Source organism: Sceloporus undulatus, chromosome 2 (assembly GCF_019175285.1).
Source record: "Sceloporus undulatus isolate JIND9_A2432 ecotype Alabama chromosome 2, SceUnd_v1.1, whole genome shotgun sequence".
Taxonomy (NCBI): Eukaryota; Metazoa; Chordata; class Lepidosauria; order Squamata; family Phrynosomatidae; genus Sceloporus; species Sceloporus undulatus.
In genome coordinates this window covers 277,475,270-277,498,455 of record NC_056523.1, presented here as the reverse complement: position 1 = coordinate 277,498,455, position 23,186 = coordinate 277,475,270, and the positions used below count along the sequence as shown (strand labels likewise).

Sequence of the window (23,186 nt, the reverse complement as noted above, 5' to 3'; positions counted from 1 at the left end):
CTGCAGACTAGGGCGTTTTACAATCTGCCGCCGCCCTTGTTTGCTGCGCAAGGGAGCCGCAGCGGACAAACCACGTGGCTCCTCCGTGCAGCAAAAAACTGTTCTTGCGGCACAGTTATGATGCTGCAAGGCACCAATGGCACCCTTGCGGCATCACAACTGCGCCACAATGTGCGGACACTAAGCATCCGTCATGTCAAAATGGCGGTGCCCATCTGTATAGGGCGCCATTTTGATGCCCTCATTACGTGTGAGGGGCAAGGCGCGTCAGGAAGCGCCGCCCCTCGCATGTAATGACGGCCCCCAATAGGGCCCGTCTATAAAGCACCATAAAGTCTTTTAGGAAGTATGGATTTGGAGGAAGCAGAACTTCAAAGGTGGCTGTTCACCACTATTATATGTTGTTGGGACAGGGGGAGTTATATCTTATTTTTGCTGTGGGAAATGAAGATCTCTAAATGAGTACCAGCACTATTATCAAATTAACATTACCACTACTATTGTTTCATACTCTCCAAGTGAACCCATTTGGCAGGGAGAATCCCAACTCTTCTTCTACTGTCCCACTTTACAGTTGCTTTTAAAATGTTCCAGATTCCTTTTCCTCCTCCCATTTTAAAAATTCCTCCTCAATTAGCAGTGGGAGAAGAGAAAGGAGGGTAAGATAATTTCTTCCCTGCAGACTCAGGCAAAGCCAATTACTGCAGCCTCTCTTAGCTTGTATGCTCTTTTGCCATCTTGACCACAGTCTGATGTTGCTTGGTCGCTTATGTCCCAGTTTTCTCCTGTGAAATATTGGAGAGTATGTCATTGTGACTTCAAATGAAAGATCCAGCAACTGTTTTTGCTGGAAATAAATCTAAAACAGCAATTCGTCTCTGAGGCAATGACACCTTTGGCAGATGCAGCAAACAAATCTAACCCTACATCTACTAGCTACTATCAGTAGACCCAATGCAGCTTTGGAAAGAAAATAAGCTATTCAGAAGTTAACATGAAGTTCAACTGACATCTAAGTCTGCACAACCTCAACTTTCATTAGATCCAATTCCAGGGTCTATAGTATCTGGCCTTTCACAGAGACTGCAGTACTGTATTGTTGATTTAAATCATGATAGTGGTTAGAGTACTCAGTTAGTAGAGATGCTGTATTTTATTTCATTCACAAGAGAATTCCTTGCTGTAAATTCTGAGTCAACATTTGTTAGCAGAGGAAACCTTGATTGGAAACATGCATCAGAAACAGACCAACAGTTTCCCAAGAATGCAAGGTGAACAGCCCAGAAAAGTGCAATGGATAACAACAAAGGTGAGAATTACCAGGCAAAACTACGTATTCTGAAAAGAAGTAGTGAAGTAATAAAAAAAACAACAGGTATTGTATGGGACATATAACTGGATAATTTAATTTTTAGCTATCCTAAATTACCATTCAAGGTGACTCAGGTGATGAAGAATCAAATGTATGTGGGTTCTTTCCCCCAATTATTTGCTTTTTCTATGAGAAAATTGAAAGAAATCATTACAAGGAGTCCTGACAATGGATTTTGCTTTGAAATCCAAAACAAAATAATCCATGTTATGGTTAAAATAATTATAGAAATTATTATGATACAGATTAATTACAGTACTTCTGTTACATTGTTGGCTGATGAGATAAGGGATAAAAGGCCTTTAAAATGTAGCAATTGCTCTATTATATGTTGCTATTTTAGACCTGCATTTAAAAATGTCTGTAAAACCTTTGAAGCTTTACAGTTTACAGCTGAATTTAACAAATAATTACTGAACCATATGATGGCGCTTACTATGAAATGCACATCTGGTTGTATTCAAACATTGCTCTCAAAAGAATGTGACTGAAATATTTTGCTTCTCCATTGCTTTACTCATCAATTCTATTTGGTTCATGCAACTGAGGCTACATCTGAGATAACTGATTAAAGATCAAGATGCATTAAAGCAATTCTTTAAAATAACTACTGATTCAACACTTGGATTCTGTTATGGCTATGTTTAAATAAAGAATCCATTCTTTCCACACAAATTAGTGCATCTTCCATGTGTAAAAATGTGGTCAGCTGAAGGTGTGGATAAAAACTGAAGGTGTGGATAAAAACTGAAGGTGTGGATAACTTGATTAGATTGGTAGCTTTCCCTTTTTTACTCAGATTATGCTATAGGTACTGGGGTATTTTAAGCCTCTGACTTCACTGCAGCAGCAGATAGAAACACAGAGTTGGAATAGACCTCAAAGACCATCCAGGAATACACAATCAAAGCACCCCTGACAGATGGATATCTAATCTCTGTTTAAAAACTTCCATAGGAGACTCCGCCACACTGCTAGGTAATACATTCCACAGTACAGGCACACGTTTCTAGGATGAAGGGCCATCACCTGCCAAAAATAGTATTCTACGGTGAACTTGCCATGGGTCAGCGTAAGAGGGGCGCCCCAAAGAAGAGATACAAGGACTCCCTGAAACAACACTTCAGGCTTGGCCAAATTAATCACCAACAATGGTCTGCCCTGGCCTTGCATCGGGAGGCATGGAGACGCATTATCCACAATGCTGCAGCCTTTTTCGAAAGCTCACGGCGAACGAGCCTCGAAGAGAAACGACAACGCAGAAAAAACCACAACCCGGAAACATCACCCAAGGAGACTTTCCGCTGTGCTTTCTGCAACCGGACCTGTTTGTCCCAGATTGGCCTTTGTAGTCACCAACGCGCTTGTACAAACTGCGTAGGTGGGTTTCTTCATAGCCTTCTTTTTGCATTATTCTTCATGTATAGTAAAACAGTATTCACAAGAAGGTAGTTTTACAATCCTCCTCCCAACCAGCTGTAGAAGTGCTTTCTGAATTAAGTAATGACAATTCCCATTTTACAATTAAGAACTGATAGTTGCTTTTCCGATGCCTACCTGGAGTTAAGGTACAATGCAAATTTTCCCTGTCTCTCTAGGGAAATCATATGAATATTCCACTTTAGGAAGGAACATATGTAACTGACAAGACAGTCAGAATCTTTTCAATGAAATTTACAGCTTTCATTGTGCTGATGCTGAAAACAGAACATTGTGCATTTCTTTTGTTCTAAATTTTTGATGTAGGACGCCATATATTATATTAGCAGGATCTTTGCTAGACATTATTGAAAGAACAGGTTGCTTACCAGTAATCTGCCCCACCTCCTCTCAATACAGCTATATGATGTGGTTTCCCACCCATTTTCAGTTCCAAGACAACATGCAGTTCTAGACGTTTCTGATGATCTCTGCACAGGTGCAGAATGACCCATATGTGTGTCACAGACTCCACAAGAGATTCAGAGATTTAGCCTAAAGAATATAGCTGCTGCTATGATGGCCGAAATATGAGGTACACCAGCAGGATGACACACCACTGCGGGTTCCTGAGACTTCTGTGGTAATTTCTGTTGACACAGGTATGCCAGTGGTGGAGCTCAAAGGAATGGGACATGCATGGACAAGCATGGAAACATCACAGAGCAATTCTCTTACTTACCCCAGAAACTGATATTATCTTGGGACTAGTGGGAACAATTTAAAAAACAAAACCCTGTTTTCCCAAACTTCCCACCATGGCTAACAGATCTGTCCTACTATAAATACAGACAATATTGCTCTGTTTGTCCTACAGCCTGAGCCATTCTAAGAGATATTTATGGGTAATATTTATGGCAGTGCTATAAACAGCTGTGCTGTCAAACATATATGGTTTTGCTACACAGAAATACACAACAAATGATTTGATGCTGAAGACAAGTTTATTAAAGATACTACCAAAATTTTGGCAAACATTCAAAAAAAAATTAGACTTGTAAACATAATGCTTCCCTTTTCAATTGGCAGCACTTTGAAAGAAATATATTAAGACAAAAGGAAAATACAAGTATAAGTCAATTTTGTGACCAAATAACTTATGTTCCCACATGATAAAGTGATGGTTTAATTAAATTAAACCAATTAACTGCATGAAATGAAAGTTTGTGCTGTTCAATGATCACAGTATTTTATAGTTAAATACATCTTTGTTATATTCCTGACACCCAGGAAAAAAACCCTTTAAATATACATTTCATGTAGGCAATAGCTTCATTTGCATATTTCTCTTCAAAAAATAATTTTATAGCAGTTATATAAATAGGTCACCTACATGTTTAATTTTATAATTTTGTCCCAAAACTATACACTTAGTTTTTGTAAAGTATCAATTTTTCTCTGATAAGAAAGCTGACAAACTGTTGAAATGGAAGTATTTGTCATCCAGAACAGATATAGCAGTTTTATAGGGGAAAAAACCCTGTACTAACATTTGTCAGTTGTTTCAACATGAACATTTGGCCTATATCGCAGTTCACTCTGAATTGTGTATACAGAAAATCCCTCTCTCTCATTCTCTCTCCCTCACACACATATTCACACACACTTATTTCAGAGATGTTAGGCCACAGAATGTATCCCATTTTTATGCAGTGGGAAGCAGTATTGTTTTGGGAAAGAATGATTAAATTCAGATACACAACCAAGAACGTAAGGCAATCATTGCAGTGGGGGTTGAAATTACAGAAATAAGGTACTGCTGTTGATAGAGAGGTGTGTATATAAAAGTTATACACCACCTGTTAAGCCTCCCAAAACAATGTTTCACTTGTTTTATTTTGTGCAAAAGTTTAAACTTTCCACCACTTAAGGCAAATAGTTTTGTATTAACAATAAAAACTGAAAAAACAGGCTTGTATCCATCCAATAACCTTCCTCTTTTGCTACAACTTTGTTTTTTTTTTTTTAATGTGCACAATGTCAGAACTAGAGAGACTGGATTCCCAGTATCCAATGATAAAATCATTTCCATGGATAAACAAGTGTTAAAGAAAGAGACCAGGAAAAAAGCAGCTTCAACTATGCAGGGAAGCAACATCCTCACCATCAACAAAAATAGCAACTCAGTCTGCTAATGAGACGTTTCACTTTTTTAAACCTTAGAGCAAGTTGTGTGGAATTTTAAATAAATAATTTTTAGTTTATTCACATCTTCTGGTCCAGAGCCCTAGTGCCATGACTCTGCTTGCCGTTGGTCAAATTCACCTATAAGTCTTTTAATGTGAGCCAACTTGTTGTGAAGATATTCACATCTGTATTTTTCTTCATGGTAGTTAGGACTAGACTGTAAAAGTAAACAAAGAGAAAATAAGCTTTGCAATTAGTAAATTTAATGTTTTAATTTTTTGACAAGTATATATTTCACTTGATGATGTGCATGTTAAGTAAAAAAAATTCCCCATAACTGCCTTTTTCTGAAACCTGTCCTCCAACCAGGACTTGGAAACACTACAAGTAGTACGCCAAAGCTGATGAGAGAGCTCTCTTTTATGGGCTTTGGGGTACAACTTATAGTGTTTCCAAATTCTGGTTGGAGTACAGGAACATAGGAACATACTTCCTTTTCTCCCTCAGCCTGGATAAATTACTCACTAGACAATAGGGTCAGCCCTGGTTAAAACTGGATGGGAGACTGCCAATGGACACCAGTTCCTATGGATTGTATTTTAGAGGAAGGAACTGGCAAAACCATCTCTGTGTATTCCTTACCTAAGAAAATTTATGAGGTAGCCATAAGTCGACAGGTGACTTGAAGGTGCATGCACACAGACACACACAGAATAGTGATAGGATAACCAAGAGTATTTTAATTAAAAAAAATACAAACAAACCTAGGGTAGAAAGCAAACTGCAGAGGATCCAAGGTTCATCCAGGAAGATTTTGATTTAATAGTTTTAAACATGTGGAGAATCTGACCTAATGTGCTCATAGATACAGCCATTTTTTAATTTGCTGACTATGCCATATGGATTACCATGTTCATGTGAACTTACATTAGAAATAGTGGCTATGTCCACAGAAAAAACAGGTCATATATTATCTCCTCTGCTGTCCAAAGGGCTATTTGCACAGAGAACTTTAATATATACAGTGGGTCCTCCATCTGCAGGCTTGCCATCTGCAGATTTAAGTATCTGTGGATGGCAAGCCCGTGGGGGGTGGAGTGGCAGATGAAGAGGAGGAAGAACAGGAGGAGGAAGGGAAAACAGCCACGGCAGCAGCCCAGGGAAAAAAGGTGGAGCAGGAAGGGGAGGAAGGGAGAATGGCTGCCGAGACAGCCCAGAAGCAAAAGGTTTGCACTGAAACTTGCTGGCAAGTGACAGAATTAGCACTCCAAAAATGATATAATAGCCAGAATAACAATGGCAAAAAAAATGTAAAACAAGTAAATTATTTGTATGGACTGAAATATAAGCTCTGAACTCTATGAAGCCATCCTTACTACTGGCAGGGCCATGACGTAACATGGTAAGTTTAGGAGCTATTTCCTAATAGCTTCACACATTTAAGAAATGTGCTTCATGAAACACATTGCCTTAAAATGATTCTGAATTTTCTTCACTGGAGTTTCAAAATCAGGCTAATCAAGCACTAGATCTTTATACAGAGAAGTCAAAGAACTAGGCCTTTACAATGCTATATCTGAAGTCTATAATTCTATTCTGTCAGTACAACAAACAGTTTTCTACATATATAGCACATAATAATTAGGTATAAACAATACTAACCTGTTTGATCTTCCGATATTCTTGCAAGACTTCCTCATGAAGAATCTACAGAGACAATCATAATTTGATGGTTAACAAGTACAGTTCATTATTAATAGTTACTATGAAAATTAACTGAAGACATACTGAACCCAAAATAAAACAAAACAAGAATACCCAGCCTACAGCATATCCCAAACCCACTTTCCATTCTAATAAACTCCATCTTCAGACTTTGGAATTTTATAGTTAGAAAAACTCTGAAAAGATCAATTCAAAACAGGGAAATTAGCCATGGAGAAGAAAGGGTTACCAATGAAAAAGGGTTACCAATGAAGTAAGGGCCATTATCTCTCAGAAAAATATATATTTCAAACTAGAAATGTTAGACCTAACAAACATCTTAATTTATACCAAACTCAATTTGCAGGATGAGATCAGAAGAACAAAGTGTATAGGAATGTATGTTGAAATTATTCCATTATGAATTTTGTTTATCTTCCTAAAAAATCCTTTCATCTGTCATTGAATGTCCTGTCATTAAATCTCTTGCTGCAGTAAAATCTGCTGCCATTAAATAACTGGTCACATATTCAGAGTAAAGCAATTGGAAGGTACAAGCCCTATTTCCCGAAAACAGAGGTATGCAAAGTGTGGCTCTCCAGATAATTTTCACCTGTCTTAACCAACACAGCAAATGGTAAGGAACATTGGGAACTAATGTTCAAAAACATTTTCAGGGTGCCATTTTGCCTATCACTAAGTGCTATGTAGTTTGAAATTAGAGAACAGGAACAGAAACAATTTTCTACATATGGTCTGAAACATTTTGCTGGAAAAAAGACCAATCTATTATTGATTAAATAATCCTTCTAAAATAATCCCATACTGACTCAAACCTGGCCACTTAATGCAGTCTTCAAAGAAAAATCTTGCAGATCTGTATCTTCACGCTCAGTCAAAATCTGCACAGGGCAAAAATTCTCACAAATGTTCTCCAAATGTCTCTGTATTGGATCTAGTGCACATATGGTGCAGCTAAAAGATCTTTGATTCACTGAGTAGCAGTGGGAACATGAAATATAACAGGAGTGATGACTTACTGTATGTCGTAGATGAAAAATAGAATTTACCTGATATTCTTTAGATCCTGGAGAAACCAGTTTACGCTGTGCATCTAACTTCATAAATCTTCTAGTAACACTCTCCATCCTTGCATGCAAAGTTCTATACTCATCATATTCTGCATTAAAATCATCCTTGTAACTTTGTCGCTGCTCATATGAAACAATTGCTTTATATTTTCTGTTTTAAAAGACATTAAAAGAAACAAGATTTTCAATTCAAGTTATTTTCATTTTAAAAGGCTGCAGTGATCTACTTTAACATTTTATCCTATCTTTTAAACTCCCCTAACAACTCAGCATTCTTTGTCACAGACAGACTCATATTGATCTTATCATCTAATCATCACCATCAAGCCAGAATTTCCAAAAACTTGCTGATCATCTGTTATTTAATTCAAAAGTTCATAAAAATACCACCCCTGTACAGCAGGGGTGGCCATTTGTCAAGGGTTGGGGGCTGCGCTGACCTTCATGGAACTCTGGAGGGCTGATCCTCCCCCTACTTTAATTTTTGGGGGGGCAAAAAGTTACCCTTCACACCACCTAGGCCAAATTCTGGCTAACTTCCTGTTTGGCCTCTTGTTGGCCTAAAACAGCTGGGGAGGAACATGGCAAAAATGCCCTCACAGTTATTTGATAAAAAATTGGGGTGCCAGGAGCTGCAAAGACAGGCTTTGAGGACCACATTTTGAGGGCCACAATTTCCTCATCCTGCCTTAAAACAAACAAGAAAGAAGGTTTTATATAGGAGCTAAGAATACTAAAATCAAATACAAGTGATTTTAAAATCTGTTTATATTTCATTAGAATTATTTCCTAAAGTTAATTCAAGTAAACCACTATGATTTCTAAGGGGGTAGAAATATATACCCAACTATAAGTCAACTTCATGTATAAGTTGGAGGCAGGTTTGGGGTGTGTGTGTCAAAACTGTGGATTTTTTCTGCAGCAAAACCTAGGGGCATGTAACAAAGAATGTAAAGGATGAAGCAAAAGAAAGCAATACCAAAGGATTTGCGAAATTCTGGCAGGCATAACTGTGGTCACCCTAAAGCAGTGGTTCCCAACCTGTGGGTCGGGACCCCTTTGGGGGTCGAATGACCCTTTCATGGGAGTCACCTAAGACCATTGGAAAGCACCTATTTAATTACAGTTATGAAGTAGCAATGAAAATAATTTCATGGGTTTGGGTCACCACAACATGAGGAACTGTATTAAGGGGTCACGGCATTAGGAAGGTTGGGAACCACTGCCCTAAAGGAAGGATGGATGGCATGGGAACTATGGTAATTTGTGGCTGGGTGATGCATGAGGGAGACAAACAGACATGGGTGGGTCTAAGAAAACACACACGTCAAAGAGGATGTAAAGGCAAAGCAAAGGAAAATTGCAACTACGTAAACAGTGATTATAGCTTTACCCCCCTTTTATTATTAAAAAATTGTATCAAGTTACATTATGCTCATTGCCATAACATTTTACATATTGTATTCTTTCCTTATTTAAGCTAACAGAGTCGTCTCTATTCATAAATATATATACTCTCTAGGTGGTTACTTTTGACTTCCTAATTTCTTCCAAAGAAAAGCTCCATTTCTTGTGATTTCTTTTCTCATTTTCTTAATAAGTTATTGTTTTCAAAACCGGAAATTATTTCTGGTAACCCATATCATTATAAATTTTCTCTTAAGATAAAATAAATCTTTTTTTTCTTATTTTACATAACTTAATTTGCTTATATTTAGTACACCCTCTATTTTCCTTTAAATTCTTCAGCTTACAGTACTTCTTTTCCTTAGTTTTCTTTTAAGTATATATAAATATATTTCTATATAGGTATGTATACTCTTTTTAGTCTTAATTTCATACTTTATTTTAAATTTTTTAATTCCCCTTTTCAATGTGTCTATCAGTGGTTTCCATTTTTTATCCCATTTCTCCATATTCTTTTTGTTTAATATTAATGAGACTCTGTCCATTTCTTTCATTTCATAATTTTTCCTTTTCCATTCCTCTATCTTCAGGGTGTCTTCAATTTTCCATATTTTTTTTTTTTTTTTTGCAATTAATAATGTTGCAGTCATTATTAAGTACAAGATGAGCCTCCAAAACTTGTTTTAATTTATCCCTCCCAGCACCGAAGTTATGTTAAGCAGATATAATTTCGGGTCCATGTCATATTCAATTTTTAACATTTCTCTTATATTTTAATGTATTTTAGTCCTGATTTTTAAAATTTTAGAACAGCTCCACCACATATGTATGAAGGTGCCTTTTCCTTTTTTACACTTCCAGTACAAGTTATTTTTATGCTTATACATCTTGACTAACCTATATGGAGCCCTGGTGGCGGAGTGGTTAAATGCCTGTACTGCAGCCACTCACTCACAAACAATAAGGTTGCAAGTTCAATACCAGCAAAAGGGCTCAAGTTCGATTCAGGCTTGCATCCTTCCGAGGTAGCTAAAATGAGTACCCAGATTGTTGGGGGCAATTAGCTTACACTTTGTAAACCACTTAGGGTGTGCTTAAGTGCACTGATAAGCGGTATAGAAATCTTTTCACGGGTCTCTCGCTATTACGGCGGGAACTCAAAGTATCGGTTCGGGGTACTTGGAAGGAGGGTTCGCCAGAGGCTACAATGGTGAAGGGAAGCGCACCCAACAAAGAAAAACAGTGATTATAGCTTTTAATGTTAATGTGATAACTCTGCCTAATTTTAACCCAGAAAACATGGGTTATTCAAATCCTTCAAAGCCTGATTCCTTTCAGTGCTCCCTTGAGGGGAAGTTCAAAGAACTGCCACCATTTTCCTGCCCAGGCATTCACAAAGGCCAGAGGCAGTGCCATGGGGGAAAGAAGGGCAATGCTTCATTTAGGTGCTCCCAGAATGGACTAAGCCTTTCCTGCTCTACTCAGAGAAGGGGATGGCTCTTTTTTTTTTAAAAAAAAATAAGAATGGAAATACAATACTTACATCGACCCATGGATAAGTCAAACTAGTTTTTTTTGGGACAATTTTTGGACTAAAATTTCTAGACTGATACATGAATATATACAGTACTATCTGTAATGTATTAATGACACACAACACATTACATTGGTGTAGCCTGGCAATGTAATGTTAACGAACAGAGCAGAAGAGGAAGAAATGAGGTGATGAAGTGATGTTCCAAGCTTTGCAGTATGCAGCCCTTTTCTACCAATATTTCACCCTTCTTTTTGCTATAATCAAAATTCCTAACTATTTCCCTGTCCTGGGCCATGCAGAACTTGTTGATATTCCCCCCTCCCCCCAAAGTCCTACCTGCTCTTGTCTTTTCCCTCTCTACATTTACATCCCAACATACCACTCACTAGCTGTGATCTCTATGGCCGGTTACAAACCGGCATTTGGGACGTCCGGAGGACGTCCCATTTTAAAAAAGGTGCGTCTCTTCTAGACGCCCCTGGGCCTAATACGGACTCTGTCCGTACAAGATGGTGCCAGCCCTTCTACATGGCCGGCGCCATCTTTGTGTATCGGACGCTGAGCGTCCGTACGCGTCGCGTCCTTTGTGACGTAGCGAGTGCGCCCCTGGCGCCTCGCTACGTCGCAAACGCAACTCTAAAAGAAGCTCCATTTTGGAGCTTCGTTTTTGGTCCGCACAGGAGCCACGCCGTGTGGAGGCTCCGGCTCCCCCGCGGACTAACCGGCGGCGGAGGCAGAGCGCCGCAAAGCGGTGGTCTGTAACCCGCCTATATTTTCCCTCAGTTACTTGGAGGTTCTTTACTTATTTAAACAACTCCCCCTTTTTCTTCCTTGCTGCCCCTTATACTTGGAATTGTCAATCAGAACACCTCTAAAGAAACATCTTTTTCTTCTTTAATATCACTTCTCAACACTGACTTTTTGCCCCAGCAAATCCTTTGGGAAATCCCCCCTTATTCCAATGTCTTACTGTAAATAAACTAAAAGTTGTAGGCAGATATGATTAGTACTTCCCCATACCCTTGAAACTTTGAACTGTCCCCTATAATTGCTAGCATTAACAGAAGTTAGGAGAGCAACTGCTACACTCACAAATAAATTTACTAATGTGCAATATACCATTTTCTCAGATTTTACTGCACAAAAGAGAGACTATGCACAGCTCAAATCAAACAAAACAGGGCCCCATGCCAATTGATATTCCAGACATGTGCAGGCAATGTGATTCCAGAATCAAGGGTCATGTGAACATGGTTAAGAGTTTGACTATCACTGCTGTGTTGTAAGGGAATAAAGTAAATGTTTGGGTAAAGCCTCAGGATTTTAATTGAAAACCTTTTAAAACACTGACTGCTCTTTCTACAAAGCATTGATTTTTTGGTTTACTGCATGCATTAGAATCCCAAGGCTTTGGCTGTGGTAGAGAGTCTGTAGTACACTAGCACCAAGAGGCTTTTTTCTTTGAGAAATTTGGAACAGAATATATTTGACATTAACAACTGGATGCTTTAGCACCAGTTAGTTTTCTGCAAAATTTCTCTATTAGCACTAAGAAAACGATAATTAGTTTTAAAAAATCTAGTGATGGCTAGATTTGTACCTGCAGCAGCTAGGACATAATACAAGAAAGTATTTCATATATGTCCATTGGTAAAATCTAGTACTAGTATCAGCAGCATGGTTGTTTGAATTAGTAAACTTAAAAAAAAAATCCCCTTGCCAATGCCTAAAAATTACATCCACTTCTTAATTGTTTTGTGGAACTTTTGTCTAAAAATTCCAATGATTTAAAGTGACATACCGCAAATCTAGTGATCAGAGAAAAGTGGGAGAAAATGTCCAAGAGAATTTTGCTATCTGAGGTCAACCTTCGAAAGCATGGTTGGTGGGGACATGAGATAGGGATTTCTAGATGGTTGCTCCCAGACTCTTGAACTCCTTCCCAGGGAGGTCAGAATGGCCTCCTCATTGTTGTCATTCCATCAGAAAGCTAAAACATTTTTATTCAGATAGGCTTTTAAAACAGAAAGTCTTTAAAAAACTGGCTGTTTCAACTGTATTGTTTTTATGTCTTTTATCTTTTAAACTGGATTTTATTCTTTTAATGAATAATCTGTTTTAATAATGTATCAGTGTAATTCTATTTTAATGTTCATTTCTGTATGTTTTTGTATTTTTTAAATTGTAAACCCCTTTGAGTTCCAACTTTGGATAAAGAGGGGAATAACAACAACAATAACAACAATAATACTTAAGCAATAGTACTGTTTTAATGTAGATTTTCCATTTTTAAATTTAGCAACTTCTTCCCTATATCAAAATCTTTGATCACTTTGAGAAGGACAGCCTACACTATTTCTCACTATCCCATCCAGCTTTTCTTCAGCATTATCCTACTTACACAAAGTAATCCGGTAGTTCACTTGTTGACAAAGGATCCGTGGAGGCAGTGCAAGTCTCTTTAACACCTATAAGGAAAATTTTAAACTTTGATCAAAGACTGTTCCCAGGCCAAGTGTGCTCTTTTCTACAGATTAGTTTTAAGAGACACTTTAAAGCACAGCACATTACTGAATGTTTATACTAGATGCTATATGACAAATTCTACAGCAAATAGCTGGAACAGAAAATGCAGAAGCAACATCAGTCTGAATACAATAAAAACAGTCCAGTTTTAACACAAGGTCAGCTTTGCATTATTTCATGCCAAGTCATGGCATCTGCACAGCAATTCAAGAATGTTTGGGGCAGATGTTGGCAGACAATAGGAGATGGGAGTTTTATATCAACATTCAGCTTTCACTAGAGTGCAATAAATGACAATGGGGTGGAATGCCAAGCCCCTTTCTTTCTGTTCATTTCCCCCTTTTCATCAGCCACGCAAAGTTATAGACATGAAAATATTATGGAATTTACTAGAAAATAAAGAACACTAAAAATCCATTACAATAAGATGAACTGCAATGATTTGATTGCGTCTATTAGTTTTCAGGATAGTAAAAATAAAAATATTGGCTTCGATTTAAAGCACATCTTACATGAACAGCAGGTATTTCCACTTAAACATGAGAGGTGTGTGCATGCATACACTTTTGTTGTATTGGTAAGTAAATCTCTACTGATTTAGTGAATGTTAGTACACATTCTGAAAACCCTTTAAATTACTTTGAATTCCTAATAAATTAACTAAAAATGTTTTTTCCTTTGCTATCTTGGATATTTGCTTCTGTTAAAAAGAAAAGGAATTATCAGTCTGTGCTCCTAAACAAAGCAAATTCAAACTGACTGAAACTGCAACTAAGACAACCATGTTGTGAGCCTCAGTGAATTGCAAATCTATTAAATCCAGTCAGCAGTATGCTTGCGCAGGGATTTATTCACAGAGCTGTAAATCAACTTTTGAGTTAACTCTGAAGAGCTTTAAAATAACTCACAACTTCATTTAGCTCTAGGAAACCTTTTAGTATTCTATAGTGAAAATAAAATATTAATAACACTGGCTTATTTTTAACAGTTTTTACAATTTTTGTTATCAAGTTCAGATAAGGTCACAGAAGGGTGGTCAGCTTTTAATACAAGAACATTAGGGACACCAGAAGGTTGTCACCCAACTAGTACTTCTTAGTGCAGTGGGGCCTAGGATTTAAATTTAAATAGATACATTTCTTCCTTACTCCAGTTCTCCATGTTATCCAGAAACCAGCTCAGAAGGTTTAGGGAGCCCCCTCCCTGCTTTATGGTACAAGGAGGCAAAGGGGAATTGTTTTCCTTCTGATTCCACTGGAAAAAAAAACAGCTTCTACCAGTCAAAGTACCCTGTTGGCTCATGGCCTCAGTATTTAAGTTTTGTATCTTGAGATGTCAAATTGAACACATGAAAACAGGTTGAATGAAACAATGAAGTTATGTAATGAATTTAACTTAGTAGTGAATCTAGTATTTCCGCCTACTGTGATTCCACGCCTTCTTCTAAAATCCACTTGGGGAGAAAACAGGGCTCAAATGATTATATTTTTTTAACCATGACTAAAGCCACTCAAACTTTGTCGATCTTTGCAAACTGCATTTACTTACTACAGTACTAATAATTTCAGTATTATTCCAATTTAAATTCCTGATAGGATAAAATGTGAAAAAATGAACACTAAGGTTACTGATCTGAGTGACAGAACAGATTAGAATAAAAGTGATTATGCTTATTGTTACTGTCTTTTGCACTACTTCACTCCACAAACCATCTGTTACTGAACTCTTCATGTACGCTGAGATAAAATCAAATCTTAGAAAAGGGGTAGTCCCCATGAATGCAGTAGGCACTACACACTATCAGCACTATTCCAACACACACTCAAGGTACCCAGGGACACAAACTGAATGGCAAAAGTAGCATTTTTACCTTTAAATGATTCATTTTATTTAAAACATACTCCCTGCATGGCTTATATACAACCAGAGAAACCAAGAGAAGGGATTCAAAAATATGAATGGGTGTCTCATGCAGCCCACGTTGCTTGGACCTCTGAGGAAAAAAAATGTTACAAAAACGTAGTTTGGGTAACTAGACAAGCTGTTTGGATGAAAGTTCAACATGTGCTCATACGTGATGTTCATTCATAGAACTCTGAATTTTTGGCATCTGCCCTCAAATTGAGATAAATATAAAGGAACCAGGGTTACTTCTGGCTTACAGCTGCAGTATGGGAACAACTTAAATGGGTTGGTCCTATCCTGCAATACAGGGGATCAGAAACTTTATCCATCTGTTCTTTGTATTTCCTCTATTACTATAACTTTAGCATATGCCACAGTAGTAAAGTAACAGTTTGGCCCAGTTGCCATGGTCATTCAGAGCAAGTAGCAATAACATTACCTTCACTCAATTTCTGATAGGAGTTATTCAGCTTGGAAATACCTTTGCTTTCACAGTCTCTCTCCGTTTCTATAGCATTCTCAATGTTATGGTCTTTGATTTGGTCCTTCTCCTTATGCTTCTTTGACTTTTTCTTGGATTTTTTGTGCAACACTGAATGTTTCTCATCTGTAGTCTTTGGGCACACTGACAGGTCTTCAGCAGGTGCTGAGATTTCCAGTGGAGTCCTAGAAGTATATTTTTGATGCTGGTCCTCATATATGCTACCATTCTGACTCAAAGTGTCAACAGGCAGATCTTGAGTGCCCCGGCCTTCAGGAGTGCTCGGGGAATTAGAGTTAGAATTTACAGTCTGAGGAGGATTTGAAACAGGGAGGCAAGTTGGAGGAAGTGGTGGAGCAGCCAGTGTTGCTGCAACTGCAGGAGGAGGTGGCTGTTGAGAAGCTTCAGCATTTTTTTCACCAGAAGCAGTCAAGTGCCCATTTAGTGTTGGTTGAACTCTATTGGTAAGGTGAGATATCCTTGGTTTTTTAATCATTAAAGGATCAATAAAGTCAGAATCCAACAGCCGTTTCTACAATAAAATAAGGTATATACAACTGTTAATTGCCCCATTGTTAAATGTCAAATGTAAATTATCATCAGTCATGATACAAGATAAAATGTTTTCTGCACTGTAACACTATTTCATGCTTAAGAAAATGAGTGAATTTCAAATTTACTGTAAAACAGCACCTCTCTGTCAGATAGTGACTTCTTTCTTAAGGCAAAAATAATTTGCATTGTCATTATTTAGAAGGAGGAAAAATCCTGACTTAATGCTATTGTGATATCTTATGCAATTAAGTTTTCATGGCTTTATCTCATGTTCATGTAACATTGCTGGCTGAAGACATTTTGCTACCTGACTCAGAGCAAACCCCATCTCCCAAAAGGCCAGCACTTTCAGAGTTTCACTCCACCATTCAGATAAAAGTTAATTATTTCCTCTACTCTAGGGACAGACTATCTGGGTCTAAATCAAACTGCTAGTCTTAACTACAGCAAATTCACTGAATCAGTTGCAAAATGGTAAATGAGAATTTATGCAAAATCTGTTAGTTCAACTAATTTACTTTATTTGGACTAGCAACTGGATTTAGGCTCTGGTGTCCTCCAGGTGTTTTAGGCTACAACTCCCATCAGCCAAAGCCAGATAAGCCTATAGTGAGGAATATGTTATTTTCCCATTAATTTTAATCCCAGTCTCTGAAGAGGCTTATTTCACTTGGTTGCACGGCAGTGTCCTCCATGCTCACTTGGGTAGAAATATTCCAATATTGGTTTGTGAGGACCATGTCAAAAACCATCCTCCTTCAGCAGATATTTTTCTATAACAGAGATTGAATTGTTGATGTTGTTGTTGTGTGCCTTCAAGTAATTTCTGATTTATGGTGACCATTAAGGCAAATCTATCACAGGTTTTTTTGGCAAGATTTGTTCTGAGTAGGTTTGCCACAGTCTTCCTCTGAGGCTGAATGAGTGTGACTTGCCCCTGTGGGTTTCCAAGACCAAGTGAGGATTTGAACCCTGGTCTCTCAGTGTACAAGTCTAACACTTTAATCACTACACTGGCTCTGAAAACATTGAATATATGCCTAAAATAAGCGTATAAACTCAGGCTGTATGCTGTACTGCCAAATCAGCAGTTCCTGAGGAAGTTGCAAATCCTATTCTGAATTTGGAATGTTTAATGATTTGATGGTTTGGGACTGCCAAACTGGAAAGACAACTCATGCCAGGTGCATGTGCACGTAAATAGTTGAAAGAGTTGCATTCCAAGCCTGACTCATATCAATAAGCTCACAGACTGTTTCAGGACATTGTAGAATCTGTTAGTACAGATTCACACACAAAAAATGGGTTAGACCTGAAATACAAATAAAATAATATTTTATTTCCAAAGTGTATTAGAAGTGCCCAAGACATAAATACTATCATCTTCCTGGAACTACTGATGTAATTTTTTTTTTGGTTTAGGAAAACAATGTTTTTGTTTCAATATGCAATAGGAAAGAATGTGACTAATGGTCTTCATAAACTTCAAATTAAAAAGATGCAATGTTTTGCTTTTTAAACCTATTTTTTAAATACCAGGGATAGCTATAATGCAGTAATGATGTAGTAGCTCACCATGCTAAGGTAAGAATTCAATACTTGTGGAAGGTTTGGAAATAAAACATAAACATACTAGTGTGGACAACAATTCTGCCTGCAAAGAACTCCCCTGCCATTGATAAGAATAGGACAAGTATTGGCCAGCAAGAAGCATTGGGACACATATCATATCCTATTCTTAGGTTATTGAATCTTGCAGGGCAAAGCTTCCTCTTGGTAAAAGGGGAAAAGTCAGAAATGAGAAACCAGGTGAAAGAGTTTAGAAAAAATATATTATAATTTATTATCTAGTGTAAGGTGGGCAACTATGGAAAGCTAAGGGGCTGCACTGGTCTTTCAGGAGATCTTGGAGGTATGCATCAACCCAACTCAGGGTGGGGTAGGGTGAATCATAAAATTTGTTGACCCCCAAATATTGTCTAGGGAACATGGGGCATTTTTATCATGGGTTTGGGCTGTCCTGTTTGGCTCAGGAAAGGCCTTTTCTGAATATAATTGGCCCAGGAGCCAAAATGTGTGTAGAAATGCCCTCCACATACCAAGAAAGCATTTGGGCCCACCTGGAGCAAAAAACAAAACAAAACACCTTTTCTGATTTTTAAAAAAATCCCTGGGGACCATAAAAAGAGTCATGGGGGTTGCATGTGGTTTGCAGGTCACATCTCCACCATCTGTGATCTAGAGGACAGAAACTTTTGATAATTGAGTTGTGAATGAAGTCTAATACTGTACAGCATTACAGAATTTGTATTCAAGTTAAAGGGGTCCTGTCTTCAAAACAAGACAAAGGCTTTACCAAACAACGTATATCAATACCTAATACAAATCTAACAAGCTGCATTTTTTACAGAATCAGAACATCTGTACCTCTAGCAGCATACTATATATTTTAGCTATTACCAGCAATCCAGGACATCAGATAGAACTCTGAGCATACAAAGTGTGTATACTACTTATGAAATGCAGCTCTTCCCCACTAATCAAGTTTTCATATACATCAACATTTCACACGTGCAGTTTTACCGCATGGTACAGAATATAAAGAGGGACAAATGAAATACCTGAGAAGGAGAAGCAGATGCAGCCTCTTTAACAGTACTGAGAGGGGAATCCGAATGACTGGTGCTGGTGGCATTCTGAGATGAATTTAGTTTTCTGTAAAGATCACCCACATGCCAGGTTACAAGAAAAATCAAGCTCATAATATTCTAGCAAATCCTAATGTTTCTTGGAAGTAAATGGATTTTCTCTTTCTAGCCTATGAATAATGAGAAATAGACTGAACTTACCGAGAAAGTATTAATCCCAGAGATTGTCTATCTATTTCATTGTATCCAGGCCAATCTTTCTGAACTTCCTTATAAACATGTTCTTTTAGTGTGTAAGAATTATCCTTTGGATTCAAATTGGCTACCTACAGAGAGATAAAGATACAAAGAATAACCATTATCAGCAAGTTAACCACTTGAAATCTGACACATTTGGTATGCACATATGCTTGATCTTTAACAAATTAATTCTTATGGCTTTTATGGCCAGTTTCAGAGATTAAATCTCACTCTTTAATTTATCAGAAACATTTGAGATGGCTTGATATATAAAAATATGACATTAACACAGAGACACTAAATATTAACATACATTATCTGTAAGACAGAAACATCTACAGGATATTATGTTGAGTTCAAAACATTTATAGAATGAAATTCCACAAATTTTAAAGTACCGGACATGGCAAGTTTCCCTTTGGAGGAAGCTCCAAAACTGCAATGCTAGCATTTAAAAGTTCCTGATCCATCTGACTTTCAGCTGTTAATGATGCCTTGCTTGACAATCTTATGACAGGGAGAAGTAATTAGTAAATGATGCTGTACTGATGTTAAAATATGCCAGACTCGAACTATAAGGGCTTTAAAAATAAGAATGAAGACTAGTTCTTACCTCCCCCAGCCCCCAGATCTTCAACTGACGCTGGAAACAAAAGCAGAAACTGGTGCAGCCACACCAATACAAACATAATTTACAGCTTGCAGGTGTAATTTAAAATGTTTCATTATATATCTATTGGACAGTTGTGTCCCTCATCAGTTCCTGTTCTCAAGTCATCCCAGATAGGTCATATCATAGTAATCAATTTTAAGAATTTCCCAAGATGCATATGACAGTCTGCAATCTTGTTCCTTCTATATGGCTACAAGATCATGGATGGGGCATTCCTGCTGAAAATTGAAATCATGTCATAGACCACTGGTAATCTAGTAAAATAAAAACTACACAAAACTGATATAGGGAGACATAAAAACTACAGGCAAATTTATTCCAGAGCTGATTATTTACGAGTGTTCACACAGTGCTAAACATGTTTGATTATTACATGTGTGTTTGTTGTTGTATGCCTTCAAATTGGCATTCAATTTATGGTAACCCTATAATGGGGTTTTCTCAGCTACCAGAGTTAGTTCAGAGGGGATTTGCCTTTGCTTTCCTCTGAGGCTGAGCGATTTCCATAGCTAAGCACAGATTTATCCAATGTTCAAACAACTATACCATACTGGCTCCACATGTATGTCCATACCCACACCATCACATAAGGTTTTTTATTTTATTTTTATGTGACCTACTCTAAACTGGAACTACCAAGTCTCAAATTAGACAATTATGTCTGGAAATCACTTTTCAACACTAAACTAGTAAAAGGTTATTCCTATATCTTAGATGTTTAAAACATGACCAAGATCCAAATAAAAGATTTGCATTATACATAAAGTTGGAGCTTTGCTTATTGCTCTTAGCACACCAGTGTCCAAAGAAGCAAACTGCTGTTTAATGTAAAAAACAGGCTGCCTCTCTGGCAATGAGAACTGCTGCACTAGGAACAAAGCAGTGACATTCAGGCAATATTTCTGAAAATGACTAGTTATCTTGTACAGTTTCTGCAAAAACGAGAAAGCCAGTATTTTTACAAGTTGAAATTCTTTTATTGTCTTACCTGGAAGATTACAAGTTAGCAAAGCTAGTTTCTTATCATTTTTCATGGTCTCCTTTCACCATAGAAAACAAAGCACAAGCTTTGTTTTGTGGTCTCTGAGGGACTTTTAATTAAACTAATCTACGCCACACAATTCTAAAGTGATTATTTTGAGTTATTCTTGATTTTGAGATAAACCCACCGGGTGACCTTGGGCACATCACAATCTCTCCACCTCAATACCCTATGAACAAATCTTGCCAAGACAACTTCATGATAGGTCACACTAAGTTAGAAACTACTTCAAGGCACCCAACAACAATGAAAAAAAATTATTTATTTATATCCTCTTTTCCATCAGTACTGTGCCTAACATGGCTTACAATACAGATTAAAATGAACAGTCTCTGAAACAGCACTGAAGTTAAGCAGAAGAAACTATTATAAAGTATAGCACTCACATTAAGAATCTATTAAAATAGAGTTTTAAAAAAGCACAAATTGTTGTTCCTTACACTAAAATGATCTAGTATTAGTAGGGTTCGAAAACATGTAGACTCTTTGAAAAGAATAAAACAGTAAACTCAGGTTTTTTTCTAGACTCCTTGTTTTTATCTGTTACTATAATGTGGCATAACCTCAGTATCAATCCAAAGGAAATAATACTTTGAAATCAAACATGTGTTGAAACAATTAGAAATAGAAGCGGTGAATATGAGGGTAGGATGGCATGCTTATCTAATATATGATCACAACGACAAAAAATTCAACACACACAAAATAAGGAAGGTAATATTAAAAATTTGGAAAAATTATAAGAAATTCTTTTACACCAAGATTCCAAAATGGGCCTCTCCACAAGAGGCTTTCCATAAAGGAGAATATGTTGGGAACCATAAATGGTTAACACATGAGGATTGTGTGGAAAATACAAAAGGAAAGTTGGAAATTAAAAAAAAGGAAGATCTAGAACGAGAGGGGAAAAAATTAATTGGTTACAATATGAACAATTAAAAATAGAAATAAAGAATGATTTAAAAGATAGGGGTATAGAAATGGAAAATACGGAATTTGACAAAATCATAATGGGTAAGGAAAAAGGTACAATCAGGAAAATTTACAAATTGTTATTGGATCTCGATCAGGAAGAGGAAACGATTAAAGTCGCAATGATAAAATGGATGGAAAATTTAGGAAAAACAATATCCCTAGAAACATGGGAAAAATCTTGGAGGAATACTCAAAAATTTACAAAAGGGAACACTCTGAAAGAAAATTATTATAAAATTCTATACAGATGGTAACTGACACCCTCTAGGCTGACAAAAATGAAAAAAAAAATGTAAATGGGCAATGTTGGAAATGCCGCTAGAAGACGGGAACAATGTACCACGTATGGTGGCAATGTAAAGAAATTCAAAAATATTGGAAACAAATACATAAAGAAATACAAAATATAACAGAAATTAAAATACCTCTTTCCCCAGAAATATTTTTACTTAATATGATAGAAATACCACAGAAAACATTAGACAAAACACAGACTAGTATGATTTTATATTTAATAACGGCAGCACGCATGGTATTTGCCAGATATTGGAAACAAAAAAGGATGCCAAATTTAACAGATTGGAAATTAAAAGTTTTGGAACTGAAGGAGATGGATAAAATGTCTATGCATATTGCGGGGAAAACAAAGCAAATGTTCGAAAAGAAATGGGGAAAACTGCAAGAAAACTGGTGTTAAGAATGAAGATATCGTTAAAACTAATGGAAGAAGTAAAAATGGACAGGTTGCTTACCTGTAACAGTATTTCTTCGAGTGGTCATCTGCGAATACATACAAATGGGTTTCACTGCGCCTGCGCAGTGCTGCTCGGAACCCACTGGAATCACTGGGCAGAGTTAACTCTGCAACATATAGAAACTTTTTGGCGGTAACTCCGCCCACCCGTTATAAGGCCCCTGCCTTCCCGCTCTTTTCCCCAGTTCCGCAATTTTTCCGCCAAGCAGGCGATGGGAAGAGAGCCAATGTGAGCAGGACACTGAGGGGACGGACGGGTGGGATTTGTATGTATTCGCAGATGACCACTTGAAGAAATACTGTTACAGGTAAGCAACCTGTCCTTCTTCTTCGTGGTCTCTGCGAATCATACAAATGGGTTTAGACTGACAAGCTAAGGTATACGGCGGAGGGAGTGTCCTGAGACCAAAGCTATGGTAAATCAAAGGTATATTTATTACAATAAAAAACCTTGAACCATAAAAGAGTCAGTCTTTTTGTTCATGCACAGATCAACATAGCAATAACATTGCTAAACCTGAGGAGGGAACAGAGGTCATGCAAGACCGATCCCATAGAACTTGTGCAAACCAACATTCAACAAATGTAAAACAGTGTCAACTGTACAAGTGTAGCAAATACAAAAACATCAGTAGTGCAATCAATGCAACCCTGAAACCAACACAGCCCT

General features: G+C 37.3%; 1 protein-coding gene and 1 long non-coding RNA gene across 5 annotated transcripts in view; one reads left to right on the top strand and one right to left on the bottom strand.

Annotated features, from left to right (window-relative positions):
* LOC121920975 overlaps positions 1-2,459 on the top strand; it is a 30,212-nt gene extending 27,753 nt beyond the window's left edge. For both annotated transcript variants that reach the window (XR_006101812.1, XR_006101813.1), the window contains 2 exons: positions 1,170-1,309; positions 2,330-2,459. This is a non-coding gene — a long non-coding RNA (uncharacterized LOC121920975). The remainder of the gene's footprint in view (positions 1-1,169; positions 1,310-2,329) is intronic.
* Positions 2,460-3,776: 1,317 nt separating this feature from the next.
* ELL2 (elongation factor for RNA polymerase II 2) overlaps positions 3,777-23,186 on the bottom strand; it is a 56,395-nt gene continuing 36,985 nt past the window's right edge. For 2 of the 3 annotated variants that reach the window (XM_042448326.1, XM_042448328.1), the window contains 7 exons: positions 19,034-19,158; positions 18,806-18,899; positions 15,588-16,161; positions 13,119-13,185; positions 7,753-7,924; positions 6,641-6,685; positions 3,777-5,195 (listed from right to left, as the gene is read on the bottom strand). In XM_042448326.1, the coding sequence (XP_042304260.1) occupies positions 5,079-5,195; positions 6,641-6,685; positions 7,753-7,924; positions 13,119-13,185; positions 15,588-16,161; positions 18,806-18,899; positions 19,034-19,158 (1,194 nt within the window). In that variant the 3' untranslated portion in view covers positions 3,777-5,078. The remainder of the gene's footprint in view (positions 5,196-6,640; positions 6,686-7,752; positions 7,925-13,118; positions 13,186-15,587; positions 16,162-18,805; positions 18,900-19,033; positions 19,159-23,186) is intronic. The other variant, XM_042448327.1, reaches the window with a different exon arrangement.